This window comes from Copidosoma floridanum, unplaced genomic scaffold (assembly GCF_036245765.1).
Source record: "Copidosoma floridanum isolate Cflo_tuat_1 unplaced genomic scaffold, Cflo_Japanese_pri ptg000013l, whole genome shotgun sequence".
Classification (NCBI taxonomy): domain Eukaryota; kingdom Metazoa; phylum Arthropoda; class Insecta; order Hymenoptera; family Encyrtidae; genus Copidosoma; species Copidosoma floridanum.
This window is the reverse complement of record NW_028321890.1, coordinates 36,718,836-36,744,288: the sequence shown is the minus strand read 5'-3', so window position 1 is coordinate 36,744,288 and position 25,453 is coordinate 36,718,836. Positions and strand designations below refer to the sequence as shown.

The window sequence follows — 25,453 nt, the reverse complement described above, 5'->3', positions numbered from 1 at the left end:
CCGCGCTTAACATGCAAAAAGTACATCAGGTATGTATTGATAACAACGGCATGTGAATTTCGGAAAAAGGGTGTCAATGATTTTTCTCGAGATATTTCTCTCATATAGTCATAACATTGCGAGTAAAAAGATGGTCCGGTTTCAAAAAATGTTTGTTTATTACAGTGGAGGACAAAGATGGAATTTTCTTTGTGGATTTCTTCATATACATTGACAAGCTCGACTTTCGGCGTAACTATAGTATTCGTGAGTGCAGGCCGTACAGTACAGTCACCCCGCTCCCCCCACCATACCTCCCATCTTCCGCACTTTTCCGAGTGTGCGTGTATATGTATATATATATGTAAATATGTATACTGCGTGCCATTCGTTAAAAATTCACGTCTGCGTGTTTTCAGGGGGCTGCGTCACAAGTGCAAGGAAACGTGGGAGGAGCTACGTAAAGGCCCGTCACAGAACGAAGCTTGCGCCCGGCGAGAGTATTATTCACTTTCCTGTCATCCATGGAACCGGGAGGACATGGCAATCGGCTCGACTACGAGGACATGTTCAAGGAGATCACGCGCAAATTGTACGGCGAGGATCTCGAGAACCGCAGTGAGTTGTGCGCCAATAGGCCAATCTTTATCTCTTTTGTTTCTTCGTTTTGTATACTTTTACACTCTCTCTTTCGTATATTTTGATGACTTGACGGATAAAATCGCTCGTAAGATATCCGTTTCGCTCCATCACTGAGCCGATTTTTCTTACGTCTCAATGTCACTCGCGTTCAACTATCCGAAGCGCGATTTTTCATTGTTCACCTCCTGTACCCCCATTAATGCAACATTTTTCAAAGGCTACGCTGTCGAAATCGGTACACCCCCCCCCCCACAAACTTCTTTTCTTTTCAACTCGGAATGCGTGTAGGTACAACGAGCCGTCATCAACGAAAAATCAAACCCGTAACTTCTCCCGAGGCGCAAACAACGCCCGAGGAGTGGGTGGAACTACGCAGAGTCCCGTCAAAATTTCGCACACCCTTACAACCTTGTTTACCATAACATAACGGTATACTCGTCGCTCGCCACCATCTCCCGTACAATATATACATAGGTATACATACTCGCCATAGTACGAGTTTACGTTCAAAGACTTGTTTTTCCGCTCTTGAGGAGTTTCCCTTTCCTCCTCCACCTTCTCCTCCCTCGGGACGCACGCTAGAGGGGCGTCGTGGTTTGGACCTAGCAGATAGTACCCACGCAAACTGCCAAGTATATGTATATATACATGCATAGGTACACCTATTCATGAGCACCGAGGGCGGCCAGCCTCGCTCTCCACGACGCGCAAATATAGATATAGGTGGACCGGTGCCGAGAAACTCTGGATATTGTCGTTACAGTAAGACAGACCACTCGGCTAATTGCCTCGCATCCCTGCAATTAGCTGATTCAATTCACCGTCTCGCTCTTCCTTCTCGCGGGTGCAATATACATATGCATACATGTGGGTGCAATCTCCAGATTCGCGTTCGTCTTCGCGCGACCACCGCCATTCATGCCCCTACCCCGGATCCTTGGCCCCCTCCTTCCCTAAACGTATACTAGGGTTCAGGGGGGTTTGATATAATTGTGCGCATATAGCAAACACCGTCATACTCTGCTCCTCTCCCTCTCTCTCGTCCCCGTGATGTGCGTCGCGCGCGTTTAATTACGGCTCGAAGCGATCGATTGCAGGACACACGTATGCATATATATGTAATATATGTACACCATCAGTGGCGTTTATCAATGCAAGTGCATTGACCAGCGGTTCTAATCTGCCCGTGGTGGGCTCTGGTGTATCCAGTGGCTCCTTCTCGCCTCGGCTGTGTGGCAAGGCTCCTGCAGGAATTACCAAGTCCTGCATGCAGGCCAAGGGTGGCGAGGGACAACCTCACGGTATCATCGTCGTCCCTGTTGCGCGCGGGTTACAAGCTATCTGTATCGCGGCTATCTATACCAACACCCGTGCAATCCGATCGATAGGGCCCTTGTCACCGACCCTCGGTTGTATACCAGGTATTGTACCAAGTGACAAGCATTAAGCGTAACTAAGATGTGTTCGCTCTCTCTGTGCATATATTATGGTCGTTGTATGGATATACAGCTATATATTGTACTTACTAGCTCTATTATTACCACCGATCGTGTACTACACGTGCCGACAGCGTACACCAATTGCGAACGTGTTATTAGACTTTTTGTACGGTTTAACTTGATTTTATACGTGGGATTAGTTTTACGTGGAAGTAACGGCGTCGAGCTCCCTTCGGGGGTGGGGGAGAGAAATCGGGACAATTGCCTCAAGTGGGAAATAATAAGTCTGCTCACATGGATTTTTCTTAAGCGGGGATGACGAGAGAGAGAGAGAAAGTTTTATGGCGATGTACTCGTTCGCAGTAGCTGACGGTGATCACGTACGTTTTAAACACATGACAAAATAAGCCTAGAAGTGTAAGTGCGGGAAGAATGAGAAAAGAAAATTTCGAGCGTTGGGCATTGAAATTTTCCAAGGCTTATGTATTTATATGGCCCACCCAAGAAGAGCGAGATGTAACCATCACGGGTAAGAAAAAATGGAAAGCTAAGTAATTCGTTCAAAGCAAGTCTTGGAAATGGGTTTTGTAGATAACGAACCTTTGTACATACTTTTTTTTTCCTATACGAAGGAAAAGGAAGGAAAGAAGTCATTTTCATTATATTAGAGGTAACTGAAATGTCGTGAAATTTTTTACTTGTGTTTTGGAAATTTCTATAGTACACAGTAGCATCCAAGAGTCTAAAAACAAAGATTTCCCTCGGAAAACCGTTGATGTTCAATAATTTTTCAAAAATGTTTCTTTCAAAAAAAATTTAAGTAAAATTAAAATTTCAAATATTTTACAAAAATAATGACATACCATTTAACCACATTATGAATAAAATGTAATAAAATTATAAAAAAACATCAAAATTAAAGCATTAAATTAACTTTTTGACTGATAAGAAAAGAAAATTGTTGACATCAACAAAAAAAAAATTACTAATCATAATGAATATTAATGGAAAAACCATTTTCATTTACGGCTCAAATCCAGTGGCAAGGCAAGAGTCAGTTCAATGCATTAAGCTTACATAGCTACAGCGACAACCGCCAATTACCTAAATTCTACACCTTACAGCTAATAGCCAGATAAGTCACGTCATTAGGCCATTTATCATACCCCCTCCTCCATATCGGTAGGTTTCAGAAGCAGCATGAAAATCGTCCTTAACGTCTAGATTCCTGACACAAGTTATTAATGACTTATTTATTGCATCTAATGGAAGATTTGATCAAATTTTATTACATTTTTTTTCGTTACGACTGTCCCACTGTATACTCGCCAAAGAAAAATAACGTACCCACACACATGAATCTTCCATTTTTTATCAACAACAAATTTGTATAAATACAAATTCATTAGAAATCAAGATCTCGCCACACCCAATCAAAATCAATATACACAGACAATTGACAGCTAGGCATTGTAAACACAAATTGTTTTTGCAATAGTGCATTATCAAAGTTAAAAAAAAAAAAAAGAGGTTTTCGAGCCCATTGAAATTTCGTGCCGTGTAAGCTCGAGCGTTAAAACAAAGATCGGTATCCAGCGTCAAATGTCCAGAACGAGTTCGAGACATCGGTGTCGTACAAGGCCGAGGATGAGGTGGTGGGCCACCCCGGGGACACCGGCGAGGAGGGCAGCTGGACCCTCGGGGACGAGCCGCTCAAGGGCACCGAGGGCAGCCGCATAGCCGCCTACCGGGCGACCACCGCGAGCTGGCGCTGCTACGAGTGCGGTAAGGAGCCTACGCTCTTGTCCGGCCCCCCCCCATCATCGTCACTGCACGACAGCATCATTGTTGGACAATTGAATTTTCACTCTTGTTTAATTTTTCCTTTTTTTATTTTGTTTGTTTGTTTGTTGCCGTCGTCGTACTTGTTACTGTTTTTTTTTTTTTTCGTTCCGCACGCCACTGTTTACCTCCTAAATTGTACTCCAATTGCACACGAACAGTTTTGTTGTATATGCAATGAACACTGCAACTTTATTATATAATATCAATTTACATGTACGCTTTTGTTATTTCGTTCTTGTTTGAATGGAAAGTCCTCGATGCATTAAACAATAGCCAAACACGAGCAGAGGTGAAATCGACAGGTTCATTTGTTAATTCGACACAAATGCTATAACGAATAACGTAAATTTGATATTTCGGTGTATTAATTAGGCTGTGCCCTCTATTGCACCGGTGTTATATTATCATTTTGCAAACAACAATACCGCCAACATGCAGGCATCGTATACACCTCAAGTCAGTTTATATCCACACGTGGTAAGTATACGCGAACGCAATACGTATCTGGTACATGTATAGCTTGTCAGTTTGCCTGTAATTACCTATCGTGCACCAAAGTTTGCACATCGCACAAAGCCTTAGATGTTAAGCACAGCGCTTGGTGGGATTCGCTGTGTGTTATCCTGTCGGAGGATCCGAATTTGTTAACCCCGTAATTGAAAACTTAATTTAAATATCCTCGTAGCGTCAATAGTAACAATCATATTTTTCCTCTATTTTAATTGTATAATGACAATTTCGATATTTGTGTAGCCGCTTCTTTGAGTTCAATCCTCTTTATCTTAACACAATTAGAGTCATGGTATTTTTATTTATTTATTTTTCTTTTCATTTCAACAAGAATAGGCGACCATATAAACAGCAGCCCGCGCGAAGTGGCCGAGCATTTCGTTAGTTTGCACCATTCACGCATCTCCGACGAGGACAGCGGCCGGGCCTTGCAAAACATCACCAATTATTTGGAGCAGGTGAGGGACACGGCTACGGGCGCGGCAGTGTTACCACCGGCACGGCGCACTCAGGAGACGCAGACGGTGCCCGCGACGATACTGCCCGTCGCTCAGGCGATTTTTCTCCAAGAGTTGCCCCCAGCGTACACTCACTTGCCAAACATCAATAATCAGGTAGGATATGATGGTTATCGACTTCAATGTGAACGTTTGATATGCTTGCAAAAGCTCGCTGTGGCCTTTTTTTTTTTTTTTTTTTTTTTTAGCTCATTTGGAACGTAAAAATTTGCTTTGATCAAGTAAATTACTTCGTACTTACTCAAATAAAATGTTTTTTCAAAGCACGGCTTTTCCTGACAAAGTTTAATTTAATACCAGATGTCAGTCGTTAAAACCATTGGTTTAATTAATAATATGCATAAAATAAAATATAGGAACTTGCATGTGGGTTGTTTGAGTTATAAATTTTGGCCTTTCCATTAAAGTTAGATAATTAAATGAATTTTTCCGTGTTTTCCTTTACAAAAAAAAAAAAAAAAAAAAAAAACTTCGACGTGTTTCAAGGAGTTTAATTGTATAGGTGTTGAAAACAGCTTATTTTACGGAAATTTAATGAACGGAACGTCGTTTGCGGACACTTTTCGATTAAATTTTCCGTAACGGTTTATTTCAACTCACCTGTCGATGCTCGAGTCTTGGTCCCCCGACACATGACCTGAAACAAAAAGAAGAAAAAGAAGTCTTACTCCCCAAACAAACACGATAAATCGTAGTAATTATACTCGGTGCAAATAAACAATCGAAGGAGTAATATTGCGTCCTGTGTATACACATCGATAGAAACGAGTCACAGAGCAGGTGCGGAAATTATGGAGAAAAAGAAGAAGAACGGTGAGTAATCGAGCAAGTCGCACGGGTCTTCGGGAGCAAGGCAAATTGCAACGCGCTCTTCTTCTCCTCCTTGCAAGAGTCGGTCTTTACGCCGCCGGGCGTGGACGCGTCATCTTTCCAAAGATTTCCCACGTGCCGGTGATTTCCCCCGGGGGCAAGGGAAAATGTGTGCGTGGGGGGGTGGACTCGAGTCATACGCTCACGTACATTCGTACAATATAACACTTACGTATCCACAGTCGGAGCGAGGGTCTCTCGCACTGGCCGCAGAGGTGCACAGGGAAACGAAGCATTATTCCCGACACGGTGCAGTCATATCTACATGGATCGTCAGCTAAGACGGTGGCAGAGGAGGACTTATGCTTTGAAACTTTTTCGTCTTGCAGCAGAGCAACGTCAACAATAACAACAACAACAACGACGACAACGACAACAACAACAGCCACAACAACAACAACAACAACAACAACAACAACAGTAGCAGCAGCTCGATGCAGCTGGAGAGCGGGAGTACGTGCTCGGTTGGTAGCGGGAGTCTGGTCGACGAGGAGGTCGAGGGTGGTGACGGTGGCACCGGTGCGAGCGTCAACGGCGGGCCCAGGAGAAACGGGAGGCGCGGCGGGAGGCGAAAGAGCGGCCGGGGCGCGGGCCAGGCCGACTACGCGAGCATGAAGTACGTGTGCGAGGTGTGCGGCTACGGCGCGGACAGGCGTGATCTCTTCAGGCGCCACGAGTACATACACAAAGACGAGAAGCCCTTTCACTGCTACGTATGCCTCAAGGTCTTCACCCGGGCCGATCACGTCAAGAAGCACTTTCTCAGGATACACAAGTACGTATATACACACAACTCGATCTCTCCATACCTTTTTCCACCGCCATACCTGTATATGTATATATATGTATGGATCGGGTGGCCCCTATCATCAGCCCCCTTTTTTGTTTTTCCTCGTGTACGCGCGCGCGCTTCGTCAGCTTTTGTTCTCCGGTGATGCTGCTGCGGCGTGCTTTTGTCGTCGCACGCCCGCTGGATGTATAGGTACGACAGCGTCGACGGCTCGTTGTAAAAGAGTGATTTTCGATGGCTCTGCCTCGTCCTCGTCGTTGTCGTCGCGGCTGACTAAAAGGGATCTTCTATCTTGTGCTGTGTGTGCACAGCACCGGCGCGGTGAGGTCGTTAAGGGAAGAGTCGAAAAATCGCGAGACAAAGGGAGGCGAAAAGAAATGTTTCGACGTGCCGATGCTTCGCGCTTGCTTTTTTTCGATACGTTACCACTACCATGTATAGTATACTACTGTTGGCGTTTTTTCTGTTTGCCAGACAGGACGGAAGGTAAACTCTGCCTGCAGAGCTTTACTGTTTTTCTAGCCTTTTTTTTCTCTCGAGATTTTCAGCCGCGCGAATCCTCGTATAGTCAGGGGTTCTTTCTTCAATCTTTTTCTCTCTCTGTCTCTCAAATGTCGCTCCGATGAATCGTTTCAACAACTACAACAGCAATCGTAGTAATAATAACGATGATAACAATAGCCATCTCGAAGCGAAGCAATAATGGCTTCGATGAAAAGACCAGCGATCCATGGAGCAATAAGTTGTTGGGATTATATTATATTTTATGGGTTTGCGTGCTCTTTTAGTGAGCTTTTGTACGTTGTAGGTAAACATCGATTTTCCGCCAAGAACCACAGGTGCTGCGGTATTTTGTTCGTTTTTTTTTTTTTTTCTTTTTATCTTTTCGGATCATCGAGCCTCTGGAATATATTAAACGCATATTATGCAAATATCGACGCAACTGGCCGTAACTGCAAGTAGAGCATAACGACTTGAAAGAAAACGCGAATTATTAAAAAAATATTGGAAAATAATATTCTCAGTCGGCCCGAGGCGAAGTGTTTTAATTTATTCGTGACGTTGTTTGAAATCAATGGAAAATAAGAGCAAAAGAAAATATTTGTTGCGCAAAAAAAAAAAAACGAATGATAATCAATAGAGAGTAAAACTACCAATATTGCATAAAACAGTGATATTAATGTTATACGTATGGACAATGTAGGCATTAAAAACACGTATTATTTAAAAATTTTGTCACCTAAGCGCGTAAATAACTAAATACTTCAAAAGCTCTGGTACAATCGTTCTCTTCTGTCCACAAACACAAACTGCACTCATGTATAAGCGTGCAACTATAAAAATGCTTAGTTGACAAAATGACACATGAGACAATACCTGCGGGGCTGAATTTTATTGCAAAGTACCACATCCGACACGAACGAACCGCCGTAACCGTCGTGTTTATCTCGATTTGCAAAGGGATATCACGTACAACTCGTCCCGGATTCGCGTGACCCCGAGCTCCGAGACCAACGCCGGCAGCCCCAGCCCGTGCTCGAGCAACTCCAGCCCGAGGACGTCGACGGCGTCCAGTCCGGCGATCGCCAACGGCACCGCCAACCCGTACATGAACGGTGACGTGTACCCGAAGCCGCCCCAGCAGCCCCAAGTCCAGATGAGCCTACCGGCTCCGAGCTACAACCATCACCAGCAGCAGCAGCAGCTACAGGCGCCGACGCCCGCCCTCGCTGCCGCCATGTACCTGAACCCGGCGGCCGTCGCCGCTGCCTCTGCCGCTGCTGCGGTCATGCAACAGCACCAACAGCTACAACAACAGCAACAACAACACCAACAGCAACAACAGTTGCAACAGCAGTCGAACGATGCCGTGCAGATGTCCGCGCAAACCAATCCCGGCAAGATCCGGAGCTCCAAGGGCAAAAAAAAGATGAACAAGGAAGACCACAGGTCGGTACTATCGCACTTTGCACCTTTTTTTATCCTCAATCCATCACCGGCTTCTTTCTCAAGTATTCGCTTCTTCTTACCCTGGTCGCGCGTTTTTTTTTTCCATCGCCCCCCCCCCTCTAACGCTCTTTTATCGCAGCTATGGGGGTTTTTCCCCCTTTTCGTGGTTCTCGCGACTCGGTAAATACCGGAGAGTATATTGCGGTCAAAAAGGCCAGCGGTGCTTTTCATTTTTCGCGGAACTGTGCTTTTGACAGTTAAATTTTTTGTGCAGGAAACAATTGATAATAATGAATCGTGCAGCGAGCTTTATTTGAAAAAATTTCATCCTGGGTTGTTTTTCAGAACAGCATAGGAAATTTGATTAATTTTCCGAATTGCGGATAAAAAAGTTTTTGTATCAAAGTTTTCAGTGTAAAAATCCTGGTGCATGCGCGTTCAATTATGAAAAAACTTTATTCGCATTGGGTTAGCAAATATATCAACTGCACAAATGATTGAAAGCAAAGTTCGCAGAACTGATGAAACACAAATTTCACTGTGCTCGAGTATTGTAATAAAGTAAATGAATCTCGAGTGTACGAGTACAAAAAAAAAAAAAAAGTAAAAATTACGTGAAAAAGATTAATTAAATTCATGAAATGTTACAAGGTACACGGTTCGGATTTTCGACTCATCGCAAAAGTAAATTTGAATTTGATTTAAATCGCCATACATTGGCGAATTCGTACCGATGCTGCGAGTGTTTCAACAAACGGCTGAAACAAAATGCGATAAGGGAACTGATCTAGTTACGAGCTATTGGAGCGAAAAAAATCCTCAATTTCATCCAGACAAAGTTATACGCTTGCAGAACCAAACCCACCGCGCTACCGAGTTTTAATAGCCGGAGCAAACACAGAGAGCTCGGCCATCCAAAGTCAAATTAGTAATATTGTTCTCCGACCCATATCTACATACCTCTCTTTTCTACTTTTTTTTTTTTTTTTTCCCTCTCGACCGTGCAGACCCGTATCGCCGAGTAGACGCACGAATCGATACTAGTTTGATAAAAAATATACCGGCCTGACCAGCCGAGAGTAGTTCACGTACACCCTCGAGCGAGTCATGCGCCTTGATTGTCATCAGAGTCCGCGTTATTCTCCGTTCGCAGGTACCATTGTACCGAGTGCTCGTGGTCCGCGGATGCCCAATGGGACCTGGACCGGCACATAAAGACCCACACCAAGCCGTACAGGTGCACCGCGTGCGAGTACAGGGCGGCCAGGCCCGAGAGACTCGCCCAGCACACCCTCAAGGTCCACAACCAAAACCAATGCACGCGCTGCTTCTCCATTACCGAAAACTTTGAGCAACTCCAGGTCCATCAGCAGAGGTGTTCCGCCAATCGCAACTCCAGGTCCGCCGTCCCGGTCAACCAGGACCGTCAACAGATGCAGCAGAACCAAACCAACGAGCCCCACCTCCTTCCTCTGGCCATGCAGTAAGTTTACACCGCTTGATGTTGCAGCTTTTTTTTTTTTTTTTTTCAACGCCTTACGTAACGATTGAAACCGATGGGTTTGGTTCGTGCAACAATCGGTCGTTCGACAAGACATTTCGAGAATAGAGGCGCTGAGAGAGATAGTGTATTATATATGTGGGCAAAGTATCGATACTCATGAATATGAATTTGGTTTTGCAGCTCCGTAGGTGACAGCGCCACGAGCACAATCATAGGGGGTGGTCGAGCGCCTCCCGGACCACCGGTATTCCCAGCCTCGTCGGCAGTAATGGAACCGGCACTGGAACCCCCGATGATGGCACCACCGCCTACCACACTGTCCGGGTAAGTTTGTCTCTTTGTAAAATTTTTCCTTATTTTTGGATTATGTTGTATTATTGTTATACATATATTTTTTTTTTTTTACTCGCCTGCTGCACTTGATTTTTCATTACATGCGCGCAGAGCGATGATTCTCGTTTTCATCACGAGCCGGCCGCACTATCGTGTGCCGCTGCTGCGCGACACACTAGAGAAATCTTACCTTTTTTATTTTTTCATTAGTGCGCTGCCCCATTTTTTCCTTCCCTCGTTCCTCCCCTCCTCTCCTTTTTCCTTTACGTGTGTACTAGATTTTTTTTTGCCGTTGTTGTGCACTCTTTTGTTGACTTTTGTTTTGTTTCATGTCCCACAGCAACCAAATTTTATTTTTCATTCATGTGCTTTTTTGTACAATTATTTAATGATGACAATGTATCATTTGTTGTTTTCGTTTTGTTACGTTCCTCTTAGTTTTGTTTGTATATCGTACCTTTTATTTGGCTTTAGAAAGTGCTAGTATTTATTTATTATTTTGCCTTCTGTGCTTTACATATTGTTAATTGTCGTAGTTTGTGCAATTTACGAGAAAAATATCTTGCCGTTTGTAATTAAACCAATGTTTTGGGTACAGTTGTACAATACCATTGAAGTTGAGAAGAAAAAAAAAAGGAAGAAAATTAAATGACCAACACCATAAAACACAAAAATGGCATAGCGTAAAACTTTTTTCTTCAATGTGCCAAAGTAAATAAGACATGTAGTGCCAAGTTTGTAAATTTTACTTTTTCTTCTAGCGGCGCGTAAGAATCTTTTTTCCACAATAGTATCAATATCTTCAAAAGACACTTTCATTAACGTGATATAAAATAATCAACAATCGAACGATCCATGAGATATTTTTCTCGCATTCGCATTAGCCATTATAGTACACATGGTATATATATATATCAGCACGAAAATAATAATAAAAGTACAGCCAAGGTGATGTTAAAGTAACGTGAACGTAACTTACGAAACGTAGCGCTGCTGTGGTCGCGCCCACGAGATGGTAATGCTCTTGACGTCTCTTGCGCCGCCGCCTTCCATCGGGCGGCCCAAAGGCAAAGGGCCAAAGCAGCTGCACTCGACTCTCGCTCGTCGGGGTATACGTGCAATATTAAACCCACGAGACGTGTGAGACACGCACGAAACAAGCCAACGAAAAAGTGAAACAAAAACGAGCTATTAATCTTAGGGAGAGAAAGAGAGGGACGGCAAAATTGTACGAAAGCAAAAGAAGCTTGTTAATTTATTTGAATTTCGTCGACAGACCTATTAGGTGGAAAAAAATGAACCGCCACACGGCCAACGGTCACCCGTGCTGGGGCAACAGGCGAAAGAGCAAAATGCCCCACCGAAGCGAGAGTAGCGCGAACGTACCTAGCCGCGTGTTCGAGGATAAATTCGGAATTTGGAGGGACGACTCGAACAGCCTGCCCGACGACTCGGACGAGCCCCTGGAACGTGGGAGTGGCGGTGAGGAGGTGAGCCACGGCTACGCTCAGTGGATGGATTATCGTGGTTACTACTCGAGCGGGGCCCTGGACCATCGGGTCACGATGACCAGCCAGGAATTAAAAGCAGAAGAAAAGGAAAACGAAGCTGTGGAAACGTACCAGCCTGTCCCTGTTCACAATACCAAAGTCAATTCAAGTCACGTAATAGCACGCCAATCCCTCCGATTGCTGTCTTAACGTCACTACAATTAATATTATTTTTATTTTTGTTACTATTACTATTATTATCATGACCCAGAGGCCGACGACAGTCACACATTCCACCGCGTTATTGTTTTTCGTACAAACTTCTTTTTCTTTTCTTTTTTCAACGCTGGAGCTCTCACGGTCGCGTTGCATGCCAATGCTCAAGGGTATATTTTTTTTTTTTTTCAAGTTCTACATCGACCCCATATTTTTGCGATTCGCTGTAAGATTAGAGGCACTTAAGTAACATGGCTGTTATTGTCACCGAGCAATGATTGTGATTCAATAAATTTTGAGTATTTGAAGTTACCATTTAGTTTATTTAGCGTATAAAGAAACGAGAATGACGTCGTTTCAACTGAGAGTATTTCCGTTGTCACGTAATCATGTGTACGAACAAAAGTGTCATTTTGCTATTATTTTCTATTTTCTATTTTTTTTTTTTCCCTCAGTTGCCATTTGAAACACCATCTCAGAGTGTTTGAGAACTTTTTGTACATAACAAAAGTGAGAGATTATTATCGATCATTATTAGCATTTACGAGTACTTTGTAAATATACATTTGGTTCTTATCATTACCAAAAAAAAAAAAAAAATAAATAAAATAAATAAATAAATAAAAAAAAAAAGATTTTAATGATCTCTAGATACGATCTTTATTATCGTTCCTCTCCTCCTTTTCCTCGTGCCAAGAACTTCAATGGCGTTTTTCTTCATTAGCACGACAACCCTGGACACACAAGAGGAAAAAACACTGGTGGTCTTTAATGCACACGAGTTTAAAAAATAAAGAAGGAGGAAGAGCTCTCGCGACGAGAAAAGGAGCGAAAGAGGGAGAAAAACACCCTCGGTTTTGTATCTTTTCACTTGGCAGCATCAGCCCATCAGGTAGGGCTGCACGGGTACGTATGTGTGTCGTAACGCCCGGGGCGCTCTTTTTGACGCGGCGCGGGGAGTCAATCCTGTGCGGTTCAAATAACCAGCGGTATTAAAAGAGGCCCCGGAAATGAGACGTGAAACTTTTACACTGCGGACGTAAAAAGCATCGGCCCGCGGCGCTCCTCCCCCCGAAGAATATTAAAGAAAGCACAACCAGCAGCAGCAACGACGGACCAAACAGATAGTGTCCGCAGGTGGATAATCAAAAGCTAAGCCTCTTTCGTTCCTTTGCGATTAAATATTCGGTTTGTTGCGTTTGTTGTTCTCGACTTTATTGAAAACCGAATAAAGAAAATCATTATCACGCTTTTGCCAGCTTAAACTCTGTAATAAGAAAAAGCTGTCGCGCGAGCTTTTGATTTGGCGAAAAGACGAGTTTCCTTGAAATGTTGTAAATAACAGATTTCGTATTTTTTTATGTTTATTTTCTCTTGCTAAATTAAAAAATCCATGCGTAATATGAAAGATCCGAGGTTTTCTCTATATTTAGTCCTTACAACTCAAACGATAAAGTTGAGATATCGATTGAAGATTACTCGAATGCGTCAATCATTAAGTTAAAAAAATTTAGTTTCAAGCGAAAAAACATTGTTTTTAAATGTCAAAACCTGACTAAAATACCTCAAACCTTTTGTCCGTATCATCATTGTCACACATTTTACCAAGTAGTATATTACGTGATAAAAAGAAACACAATAATAAATTATGCACACTTCGTCATAAATATCTAAAGACTTGAGTATTTCAGAAGCTTTGCATACCATTTTTTGGCATAATCATTAAGAAAAAAAAGAAAAAAAAAAAAAACGTTTATAAATTTGTTTAACAATGTAATTTTAGAAAATTAATTTTACTAATTTTACGTAAGAGTTCATTGTTCATCTTTATCAGAGAAAAAGAGTGAGCATCGGTTCAAGTATTTTTCAGCCTAAAAATGAGTTTTTATTACAGAAGTAACCAGGTTTAAGTATTTAACGATGTACTTCAGTGTGCAATTAACTCTACGCAAACGTAATTAAATTCTTACACTTTTTAAAGTCATTATTATATAACTGAGCACTTTTTATTACTGAGCTCAAAAAAAAAAAAAAAATTACCTTTTCAGAATGCATTCACAACTTGACATTTTACACAAGTATGATAGCAAAATAAAGATGAGCATCTCATTGAGATGTGACTTTTTTGCACTTCACACAGACAAATAAATATTCTACGTAAAAATCACTAAAAGTACGCAAAAATCCGAGTTTTCTAAAAAAACATTATTATAATATACCTTTTACAATCAAATATACAACTGATGTTCTATATTAGAAAAAAGGTAAAAAAATCGCTAGATAATAGTTTGTATGGGACATTGCGATTTGCAATGTCCTTTAAAAATTATTTGAGGATGGAAAAGAAAATAAAGAAAGGAAGAAATATAAATCCAAAAGTCGTAAGTCTCAAAAAGTGTATTTAACTTTAAATTCTAAAAACAACTATAAACTCATTAGATAAAAGTATAAAACCCACTCGATCCGATTGGCGTTACGACGCAACATCCCCATGCAAAATAAATGCGAAATCCATTACCCCGGCACATTTTGCTATTATACTTTATACCAAGTTACGGTATTTTTCTTTCGTCCTTCGATACAAAATAATTGAATCATCCAACCGATCGACCACTCGGGAGAGCTATATATACGGTACGTACATAGCCTAGGGGGAGCTTTTTTTTCCTCGCCAGGATTTTATTCGCGCCACTTTGGCTTTTACGAGCGAACACGCGAGCCGAGAGCTAAAGTAGAAGGTCGGGACTGCCAAAATGCAGTCTCTCTTTCCCACATACGTATATGTATAACTATGTGCGCTTGTGGCAGAAAATGAGCGCACCGCTGAGGCGTAAAGATCTTTCACGGCCGACGTAGAGTACAGAGTGACGTTTTTCTTACTCGAGAAAGTACGAACTTTTCTTCTTTCTTTGCCTATAGCTTTCTCCGGGGGAGCGACGACTTTTTACGATAAGTCACGCATAACTTTGCTCCTGTGGACCCGCGAGTGCCTGGTGGCCAGTTTAAAAGAAACTTTACGCTCGCCCGATGTCGCCATCACCACCACCCGCTATTAGTGATACTTTATTAATTTTTTTTTTTTTTTTTTTTTTACCTTTTTTCATCCTTACGCGTGCCTTTTTTTGATTTACCTTACCACCGCCGGAGCCTTTCTTAATTCGAATCGGTGAGAAAAATTACTAGGTGATTGAAAGCGAGTGTTCTACTTTTGTTCCGGCAAACCCGGTCTCCATTTCGTACCCGAGGAAAAGTTTGTCGGATTTGGGTTACGAGAGGTTACAGCCATTCCAATAGAAATGAAAATAAATCATAAAAAATTTATAATTTTTTTTTTTTTAACTTAGAGTAAACTCGTTGTAAAACGAGAAATACAACGTCCGATTTGTGTTCCTTACATAAAATTTTTATTCGTGCCCTGTGAATGTATGAATAGCCTTGCGTACAGTCAAGGTAACGGTGACAGGAGTTTTTTTTTTTTTTTGTATTTCGATGGTACATTGGAAACAACAAAGGCTCCATGTGGCTTTTTTCCCCGGCGAGGCGCCCAAAGTTGCATTCACATCCGTGGCCCACACCAAAGATTTGTCTAGATTAATAAAATAATTGTTATCGGTGATCAATTACTGGAAACAATCGTGAATTCCTTCGGTTTTATGTGGTTAAAAATGTGTGGGTGAAAAAAAAATGTTTAATTTTTCTTCGAAAATCCGAGTCGTTTTATAAAACGTCATAATTTTTTAAGCAATAATGGGGGGGGGGGAAAGATCTCAAACAAGCCACAAATCTCGAGACAATTTCCGAAATAACGACAGCCACGCGCCAAGAGCGAACGGGGTTAATGACGACGATGGTTAAATAAAGCAGCCGTAAAGCCACGCGCATAAAACAGGTATAAGCCTCGGGAGCTTTTAACTACACGTCCTGCGCGGGGGCCATAAAAATCACGTCGGCGAGTTATCAAAAAAGCCATTCGCGCGTCCCCCGTCGCCTCATATGTGTATTGCCGTACACAGCGCAGTGCAGCAGAAGTCGACATCGCCGTTGCGGACTTGATTTGCAGAGGCGCGACGATCGGGGGTATATCGGATCCCCGATTCCACGTGTATACGTGTATATTTTACACGTACGCGGAGTTTTTTTTTTTTCACGTACATATACGAGGGTAATGTTTTTTTGATCGATGGGAGTGTGTGGGTGTGTTTTTTCAGAGCACCCAGCTTTTCTCCCCGTTTTTTTTTGCGATCGCCTCGGGGGGTGTCGAGACTCTTCTTTCGCTTTCTCCTTTCATCCCTTTCGGTGTATACGTGCGCTATACGATGTGCAGGTCGATGCCGTAGGGCTCGATTTCTCATGCAACGCGTGGAATGAAAGGAGCACACGACGAGAGGCGAGGGGCTATGTTTTTTGAATCCGCGCGAATGAACGGGGGGGCTGTGTGCATATACACGAGACTTGAATGACGTTACCGTGTACACTCCCTAATGACGCGAGGTTTTTTTTTTCAATCAACTCCGACAGACGCACCAGCACGAAAATACAAGTGTGAACACACGTTTTTCGAATTTCCCGTTTTGCTAAAAAAACAATGCGAGATTTTACGCACTACATGTTCTCTAGACTCGATTACGCGACGACCAAAATATTCAAAAGGATCCTCGTCAAGGAGAATTTCAACGGACCGCGAGTAACAAAGCTAATAATGGCATTTTCAATATTATCCTTCAGCCAACCGTGTTTGTGCACACAGAGTTTGCGACGTTGATTTCCCCCCTCCCACGATTGGGAACAACCAACAAACACAAAACACCGGTGTTCTCCATGTTCCATACGTATAAGCTGTACCCGGCCGAGGGCGAATTTTAACGACGAGGACTAACAATGCACTCGAGGTGGGGTGGTATTTTTTCTCCGCGCGTGCAGGCAAATCCCCGAAAATCCAATAACTCGCGGAAAATCGAGTATATACCAGGCCGAGAGCTCGGGAGCTAACGACCGGAAAAAGAGAGCGCCCCGATATCTGGTAATACCCGCGTGGAGCTAGAGAGCCGGGTGCAGCTTGCCAAAACGCGAAGGGATCGCAGTAACATAAAATATACTTGCGAAGCTCGCGAGGAGCGCGGGTGGGCGAGCGCGTCTACTTAGAATCGCGAGGGGCGGAAAAACACACGGGGCCGATGAGAAATGGCCCCGCGCTCTGAATGATAAGGGTGCATCACACGCTACACGTTTCGGGAGAAAAATCGAGCGAAAGCCCGAAAGAAAGAAACAGAGGACGAGCGCGCCTCCCTCGTTATCAATGAGGTAGGTGTATGTATATATAGCTACGCGTTGTGTGTACAGCGCGCAGGTGCTACAGTCGAGGGGGGAAATGGGTAACGTTGACAGCGATAAACTAGGCGCGCCGGGGATGAGGGAAAAGCTGGCCGTGCAGTTGTAGCACTAGAGGTGTGTATACGTGAGCCGCATCAGCCGGCCTCATTATCATTATTTCAACGCCGGCTTGGAGGAGGTGAGTCGGAAGGGCAAGGAGCATCATCCGTCTAGCCTCTCCAACTCCCAAACGGACGTTCAGCTTTCGCGCACTCCGATAAATAATTCAGCAGATCCGATTGGAGCCGGAACAAAGCACCTCTCCTCTCCCACCCCCCCCTTAGCTCCTTCTTACTCCATCGTCTCGGGATTATTTTCCTCTCTACTTTTTTTCCCCCGTTTCATTTTTTGGCTCCGAAGCATTTTTTGGAGCCGAGGCTTTTTGTCCAACTCGTGCGCGCGTGCATATCCTGCATATTGCGCGTGCAGTGTTTGATCCGGGGAATCGCCGACGCAAGCTGGCTCGTCACCAAATTATCGGACCATCGGCTCGTTGTATAGTTATACGTGCTTACACTTCCAAGGGTATCGGGCGATCGTGCATACGTACGCGTCGTGGCCGGATCGCGCAATGCGCCACGCGCTCGGGATGTGCCATTCGTGTGCCGCGTGCTCTGTATATTTATACAAGTAAAGGGATTCTTTGGAGCCAAGATTAAACGTTATTTTATCAGCCAAATTGTAAAACAAATGATTATTCTTAAGATTGGTGCTCTAAATTTGAAATGGTGAAAATTTAGTTTACTAAGCAAATAGTGGAAAAAAAAAAAAAAAAAAAAAAAGTTATTTATCTGCAGTCAACACCTATATAATCTCGTGTTTCAAACGTTTATCTGGGATCTCATCATTAGCTGATCGGAGAGTCAAGTGTATACCGCGTACAAATGTTATTTCGAGTGTAACCAACAATTAATCAAGTTAGTGAAACTGTAACCTGTAGAAATAGTGAATGTTAATTATTTCGTAGTGAAAATGTACTATTTTTACCAACCATAAGTATACAATTGGGAAATTGTGAAATTTTACTACAAAAAAGTGAATGGGCATCAATATTTGATCAGCGTATAACTGTATTGTGAACTTATAGTTATTTCAAGTGCAGAAAGATGATTGCCCGATACTTGTGTCTCATAATTGTAGTTGAGAGTATCAAAAAATCCATTGTCGGAGATGAGATGCCTCAAGTATAACTCAACTCTAATTTTTTACCTATTGTACTTTAAAACAAAAATATTTAGGCCTTTTTTTCCGGAAACTATATATACATTATTAAATACTCTAAAGTGAGCGGGGCGCTATCTATAGTAACTCTTGATAAATGTTATCAGTGAGAAAACGATTAGTGACATTACTTCTTATTCCTGAGTCAAAGCGAAACGTTGAAGAAAACTCATGCTGTCGTACAGCCTTCGAGCGACGAAATGTTGTTTCCTTGGAAAACCATTGGATTTACTCTGGTTTTTTTGCACTGTTCAAGCAGAGGTAAAAACTAATTTATTTTTACCTTTTTTTTGATAAGAAAAAAGAAGGTAGTTCACCTCTGCGTCAAACTGTTCGACGACAATGTGTTCTTCCGTTCCTCAGTACGGAAACGAAAGTAAAAATTTTCCACTGTTTTTTTTTTTCCTACGGGGCGCTGACTTCTTTGTACACGATAATATTTTTCTTTACAGCGCTTGGATTGAAGTGCTATCATTGTATCGGATACCCTTCGGATTGTCTGAGCAATTCCAAAAATTCGTTTCCTCTGGAATGCAATCCACTAAATCATGAAAAACCACATGACAATACATCGTCAGTTAAAGACGATTCGGAGGACTGGGTGTGTTTGACAGAGAAGTTCAGTAAGTGAGCCACGCATAAGCGACTAATTTATTTATTTATTTATTTTTTTTTTTTTGTCACTTCGTTTAATGACGATAAATTGTACGTCCATTTTAGAATACAAAGGCCAGGAGGTAGTGTTCAAAAAGTGCGAAAGAAACATAGATAATTATCATTACAATCCAACAGAAGAGTTCGTGATGGTATCTACCAGCTGTAGCACGGACTTGTGTAATTCGTCTTTTAAAACTACAGCTCGATTATTAATTTTGAGCGCTTGCCTCATACTCGTCAAATTATCTTGGAAACTAAGCGCAATGTAAATGCTTGTTTGATTCGTAATAACATTCATACGTGTGTATGACTTTCATAAATATACAAAACTTACTGTTAATTTTTTTTTTCTGCACGAAAATTATTGTTACGTGCGTCATCATCGTCGGTCGTTAGATTCACTGCATGATTCGCAACGAAAAATAAATAGTAAGCGATGTATCGTAAAATCACGTGTTGCTACACGCCGATAAGTAATATCTCAGTAGCCATCTCTTATACGGACATCCTGTCGAGTCACAAAAAATTTTAAATCACGATGAGCCGGTAGACAAAGTTTCATCAAACAACACTCGACTCGTACATTTTACCTTTCTTCGCGTCAATATATGTATTTAAATATGGACGGTTCAACTATATTGTATTCAGTTTTAGCGCATGAATGTCCATCATATATTATGTCCCTTTATCGATTAACATCTAATTTTACAGATCTTAGACGGTCTACTCGTTTTCCCATGGATTATCTCATTATACCTTACTCCAGAACTGAATCTATGAGACGATCCTTCGCTGTTCAATCATCGATTTTCATAAATAAACTTCATCAAACTGTATTTCACGCATCTAAAATAAATAGCTTTAAAACTTTCCTATTTGCGTTTCTCCTAAACCAAGACAAGAGTGAGTGGGATACTGAATACCGGATTTCTACCTAGATTATAAACTTCTAATTCTTATCTTTGAATGAAATTGTTTAATTAATTTTTCTCTTTTGTTCTTTCTTTTAAACACTAATTGTTAACTCAAATGTATTCACATTCTTTATGTATTTACCTATTAATTTGCGTACTAACTTGTATTAACTAATTGTTTATATTTTATTTTTAATACATACATTGTAATAATCCCTTGAAGCCATACGTGGTTGTACCCCCTGGCTGAAATAAAGACTTATACTATACTATACTATACTATACTATACGTTGCCCGACACCGAGGATTCGTACATTTTTAAGCGATTTGCAAGATAAAAGCCGCTCGATCGACTCGGAAACCATTGTGCCCAAGCGTTTCACAATTTCGAGCAACGGCTTCGGCATACAGTCGGACCGTGCAACGAGCCGGCGCATACATACACCCGAGATTTTCAATATCCGGAACAATTTGGGCAATATTGGCGCTCTCCTCCAACGGCGGCCGAGACAAAAGCGAGGGCACTTTTGTTGCACACCTTTGCCTCCTGTATACTTATCCACCGCGCAAATGGTTTGCAGCACAGGCGTGTACAGCCGTATCCACAATCGTCAACTCATTGGGATGAATAAGTACAGCTCCAGCGGGTCGTCGGGAGCTCGTGCGGAAGCAGCAGTGAATATATTACATACCTCGTAGGAAGGCACGTACGCACACGAGAGGTTGCGCCCATTGCCGATCAATGTATCGAATTTAAATGCGAACCCACCATGCCCGCGCTCTCCGCAAAGCCGCACACGCACGCCACCTCCTCTTCTCTCTCAGTCCATCTCACCGTCGCAACGTTATACGCATCGCATAACCATTTCTGCCTCCCATGTAGAGCCCAGCCGTATCTCCTCTGTGCTATACTCTCTGGTCATTGTGCACCCGGGATTGATTGTACCTATATACCTATATACTCACGTGTAAATTTCTTTCCCCACGCGCAGCGCATTATGCAGACCACTCTGCGGTCCATTCGAATGGTATTGGGCGAATTTTTTCTATACAAACCCGCGAATTCGATGTATACTTGTAAACTCGCGCCACCTAGTAGGTACGAGGTGCGTAAACGTGCACATTGGACACGCATCGTATTATGATTATGATGCCACCTGCGTGTTTTCCACACTGCTCGTTAAAATGAGCGATAACAACAGCTCTTTGACAATCTGCTGGGAGCTCGTACTTATCAATCCCCCGGTTTTCATTGACTGTCCACGGGTAAATAGGAAATGACAGTGGTGTACCTGCGCCGGAAGTGTCGAGTTAACGCCCGGCGTCGCGCGTCGTTCGACGGGCCATATAGGAGCCGCGATTTATTTGCAGCGGTGCGGCGACCAGGCGGACCTGACGGATGGCCGATTTCGAGAGGAGGACCTTTTTCGGGGCCCGTCAATTTATCGCACCCTCTGGGAAAACGGTGCTCTCGACTTTGCGGAAGTTTTTACCCGCCCGCTGTTATTGGCGGACCATCAATATCGCGTTATAGCGGGTATGGTCCGCTGGCGTGGGTTTTTGAAAGGCAAGAGCGTTAGTTCGCAAATTGGATTTTTTTTTTTTTTTTTTTTTTTTTTTTTCAGTACGAAACTAAGACTCTTGCCTCGAAAATTTAAAAGAACGACAAAGCTTGGATTCACTTTGTGTGCCAAGTCCCGAGTGTTTTAATCAGAGGTTTACTTTCTTTTAACTTTCAAAAAAATAATCAGTATTTTTGTATTTCATTTCTCTTAAAGTACAAATTATTTTTATCAGTGATCAGCTTAGAGCCACTAAATCTCGAATGAACAGGCTTCGTAAGGTGACGACCTACCATTAACAAGAAGGATTCAAACAATGTATGATTTTTGGAACTACTTGCAAATTTCTTTTGGCTTTATAAGTAACCTTCCATGGTTACTCGAAAACAAAGTGAAATTCGTGATTAGAGCTTGGGGGTGATGTTATGTTAAGTAGTTAAAGAATTTTTGGGACAAAAATGGTAGGAAAAACTTTATTTCGAGACTAACCTGACACGTTGAAAAATTACACTATACACATACACTTATAGTGAACGAGTCTAACAGCCACGAAACTCCGATGACTTTTCACCGTTTTGCTCATCGGCAATGTCACCGAAACTCCATCGCTCAGTTATATTGGAAAATTTCTTATCTTTATAACACAACACGTGTTACCTCCGGAGTTGTTTATATATAATACTCGTGCGCGTATTTTTTCCGACGTCGTGCAAACGATAATTTCTTTCGTTGGCCCAAATCTCTCCCGGTGTCTTACCCCTTGTGCAGCTGATTTCACAAAGGAGATAATTGAGTGTTTCGCCAAAAAACCCTTTTTCCAGAAAAATCACGAAACCTACAGAGTCTCGGTTTGAACGAGCTAGTTTTCAATGCTCAGTTGGGTGCGTACGTATCCAGGTACCGTTAATGGCCAAGACCGTCGCGAGGAGGGACGTAAATTATACGCCGGTTCCTCGAAGACGCGAGCGCGGATAACGTATAACGCGCGCACATATCTCCGGCTGGTTCGTCGACTAGAGACTATATGTACAGCGACAGGGGAAAGTTGAAAAAAAGAGAAAGAAAAAAAAAAGGTAGGGAGAGCGGGCGAGATGGAAGTAGGCAGAGGAAATGAAGAAAAATCGCAATAGCGAGCGGATCTCGGGGCGCCGGAACGACAGGACGCGGCAATATGTACGTAACTCCCGCGGAGCTCCGCTGCGGCTCGAAATTTATGGTGCCAATATTTATGACGACGTGCGCGAACGCAAGACCCTCTTTTTCTTTTTCCTTTGCGCGGCGAAGAGCAAAATATAACGTACTGCCGATGCACCGTAACCCCCCGACCGCCGGCATTAATTTACTTTTGCCTTTTGACTTTTGCGTCAATCACGGCGCAAAACTCATATCTCGGCGCTAGTAGCTCCCTTTCCTTTTCCTCCCAGCACAGATGATTGTAATATTTGGATTTTCGATTTACTCCGCGGAGCTGAGAGGCGTGTACCCTTTGAAACCTCATTTTTACATTTTATGTGGCAATTTACGGATTCAAAAGTAAATTGGGTAATTTTGCGGTGATCGATAACATCCATCGACGTTGCCTCCAATAATAACTCCGCTTCTTTTTTTTTTTTTTTTAATATTTTTCAATCCATCAAAATCTGTTATCGAAAATCGAAGGCAGCACTGATTATCGATCGAATACGGATTACCACAGTGGCCCGTAGACACAGAAGGAGATGGGACAAAGCATCCACGTCCCACCGGATTATTTCATTGGCGATTGATTTTTTTCAATTTTCCAAATAAACCCAAGGCAACCAGCGAACAATGGGGGGCCCGATACAGACAGACGCCAAGGGAGAAGCCGGCATTTCGATTACGTTCACAAAGCGCCGGGATTTCCCGAGCAAAGACGAAGAAAAAGCATCTTGGGGGGGGGGGGTGACAGTGGAAAAAGGGAGGGCAAATTTTTTTCTACGGAGCAAATCAGATTCAGCCGCGGAAATAAAAAAAAAAAAAAAGGCGCGCTTGTCTCAACAGCCGGTGAACCGGCAATCGACCGCGATGATTCGGGCTAACTGCTCTGTTTGATCATCCGTTTGATTCAATACCACCCTCTTCGGCGTTATATTCCCTGAAAGCGGCCCCTCTTCTGTAAAACCCGCCTTTTTTACTACGATCCGGTCTTTTGTTTCTTTCAGCTGCTTCGTCGAGAAGTTGATTTAACTTTCAAAGCTACGAGCCGCGCTTTATATATACACGAGGGCACGTTCAATCGGATAAATATACCGCGTCGCGGTACATTTCGTCCCAGTGCTCGCAAAACTTTTTAAATTTTCCCGAATTAGCTGAGGAAGAGCGTGCTCTTTTGGCTAAACTTCGAAGCCGAGAACTCGAAGCATCAGGTGCACTAGCGAGCTCGGGGTCCTTGAAAAATTCGACAAGCCTAGTAAAGTATATACATTATATAGTCCGAGTGCGTCACTCGGTGTATTCGACGGATTAGTATATTACCCACACCAGTGTACCTACACGCGCTCAGGCTATTCGTTAGTAATAACAAGCCATAATTAAACAGTCAGTGGACACATCACGAGTGAACGCATCAACGAGAGAAAGAAAATCCAAAAGCTCATATGTTATTGTCCAAAGCAACAGCGACAAAACAGCCTCCCGCGCTCGTTGAGTGTAGGTATAATTAACAGAGGCAGGGACAGAAAAAAAAAAAAAAAAAAGATAATCCGACCGAGCTGTATGTGCAGGGTTACAGCACAAAAGTAGATATTATGCTATACTTACTTTTGCGGTCCTCTGCCGTGAATACTCATATCATGTACTTTTATCCGCATGCAGGTTTGCAGCAATACCTACCTTCTATAGTTTCAGAGGACAATATAAAATGTCGGTATCTATTATCGTTCCCCTACCCGTAAAATCCTCAGGTGCTCTGACTCTCTCATCACATGCAACAGTTGCTCTACATCGATCTCACTTTTAGTCAATTTTGTCGTCATCAGTTGTTATCTAACCATCCGTCATTATCGGGATGGATCGAGTTATCGAATGTATATTTTTACAATGTAGGACGGGCTGCCGATTTCACGTTGAAATTCCCAACGATTTACACCGACGTGCCTGTTTGGCCCCGAAAATACGTTTTCCACGCGCTCGACTATACATCAGATGGATATTTGCGTTTGAGGGGGGGGGGGGACAACATAGAAATCACGAGAATTTTCAGTTTCGTTTTTTCATCTCACGCTCAAAGCTTTCGATAACAAATTTGTCCTTTTGCCCAGAGCTGCGTTTGGCACCAGATTATACAAACATTGCCACAGTACATTATACTATACACACATACAGACTCCACAAGCACCGGTTCTACCCTTTGGCCGCGTTTGACTAACTCGCTGTTTTTTCGATGCACCTATATGCTGAGAGACTCGATTAAAAGGTAAACACGTTGGTTTCTCGACTCGACCAAAAAGTTATTTCTCTCTCTCTCTCTCTCAGAGTGCCCACTCTGTATTTGAACAAATAACTCGAAATTACATCACATCTCGAGTTTTCCAATCGACCATATATACAGTAAGAGCACGTAATATATAGGTACAGGGTGTAACAACGGGAAACGATAGAGCCCGTGTAATGCACACAGCG

General features: G+C 42.7%; 2 protein-coding genes across 6 annotated transcripts; both read left to right on the top strand.

The window, feature by feature from the left end:
• The first annotated feature begins 410 nt into the window (after window positions 1–410).
• On the top strand, window positions 411–12,278 carry chn (zinc finger transcriptional factor charlatan). Of its 4 annotated transcripts, none has more exons than XM_089591443.1 (8): window positions 411–597; window positions 3,657–3,845; window positions 4,752–5,029; window positions 6,133–6,578; window positions 8,055–8,543; window positions 9,697–10,026; window positions 10,228–10,371; window positions 11,657–12,278. In XM_089591443.1, the coding sequence occupies exons 1-8, from the start codon at window positions 504–506 to the stop codon at window positions 12,078–12,080; spliced, it is 2,394 nt and encodes a 797-aa protein (XP_089447569.1). In that variant the 5' UTR covers window positions 411–503; the 3' UTR covers window positions 12,081–12,278. The 4 variants fall into 4 exon arrangements, with proteins under 4 accessions (XP_089447569.1, XP_089447572.1, XP_089447570.1 ...); XM_089591446.1 differs by lacking the exon at window positions 11,657–12,278 and adding an exon at window positions 11,369–11,650; XM_089591444.1 differs by lacking the exon at window positions 3,657–3,845.
• A 6,544-nt stretch (window positions 12,279–18,822) lies between these two features.
• On the top strand, window positions 18,823–19,929 carry LOC149375043 (uncharacterized). 2 transcript variants are annotated; one of them, XM_089591542.1, is made up of 3 exons: window positions 18,823–18,938; window positions 19,130–19,300; window positions 19,398–19,929. In XM_089591542.1, the coding sequence occupies exons 1-3, from the start codon at window positions 18,878–18,880 to the stop codon at window positions 19,601–19,603; spliced, it is 438 nt and encodes a 145-aa protein (XP_089447668.1). In that variant the 5' UTR covers window positions 18,823–18,877; the 3' UTR covers window positions 19,604–19,929. The 2 variants fall into 2 exon arrangements, with proteins under 2 accessions (XP_089447668.1, XP_089447669.1); XM_089591543.1 differs by lacking the exon at window positions 18,823–18,938 and adding an exon at window positions 18,952–19,053.
• The last annotated feature ends 5,524 nt before the right edge of the window (window positions 19,930–25,453 follow it).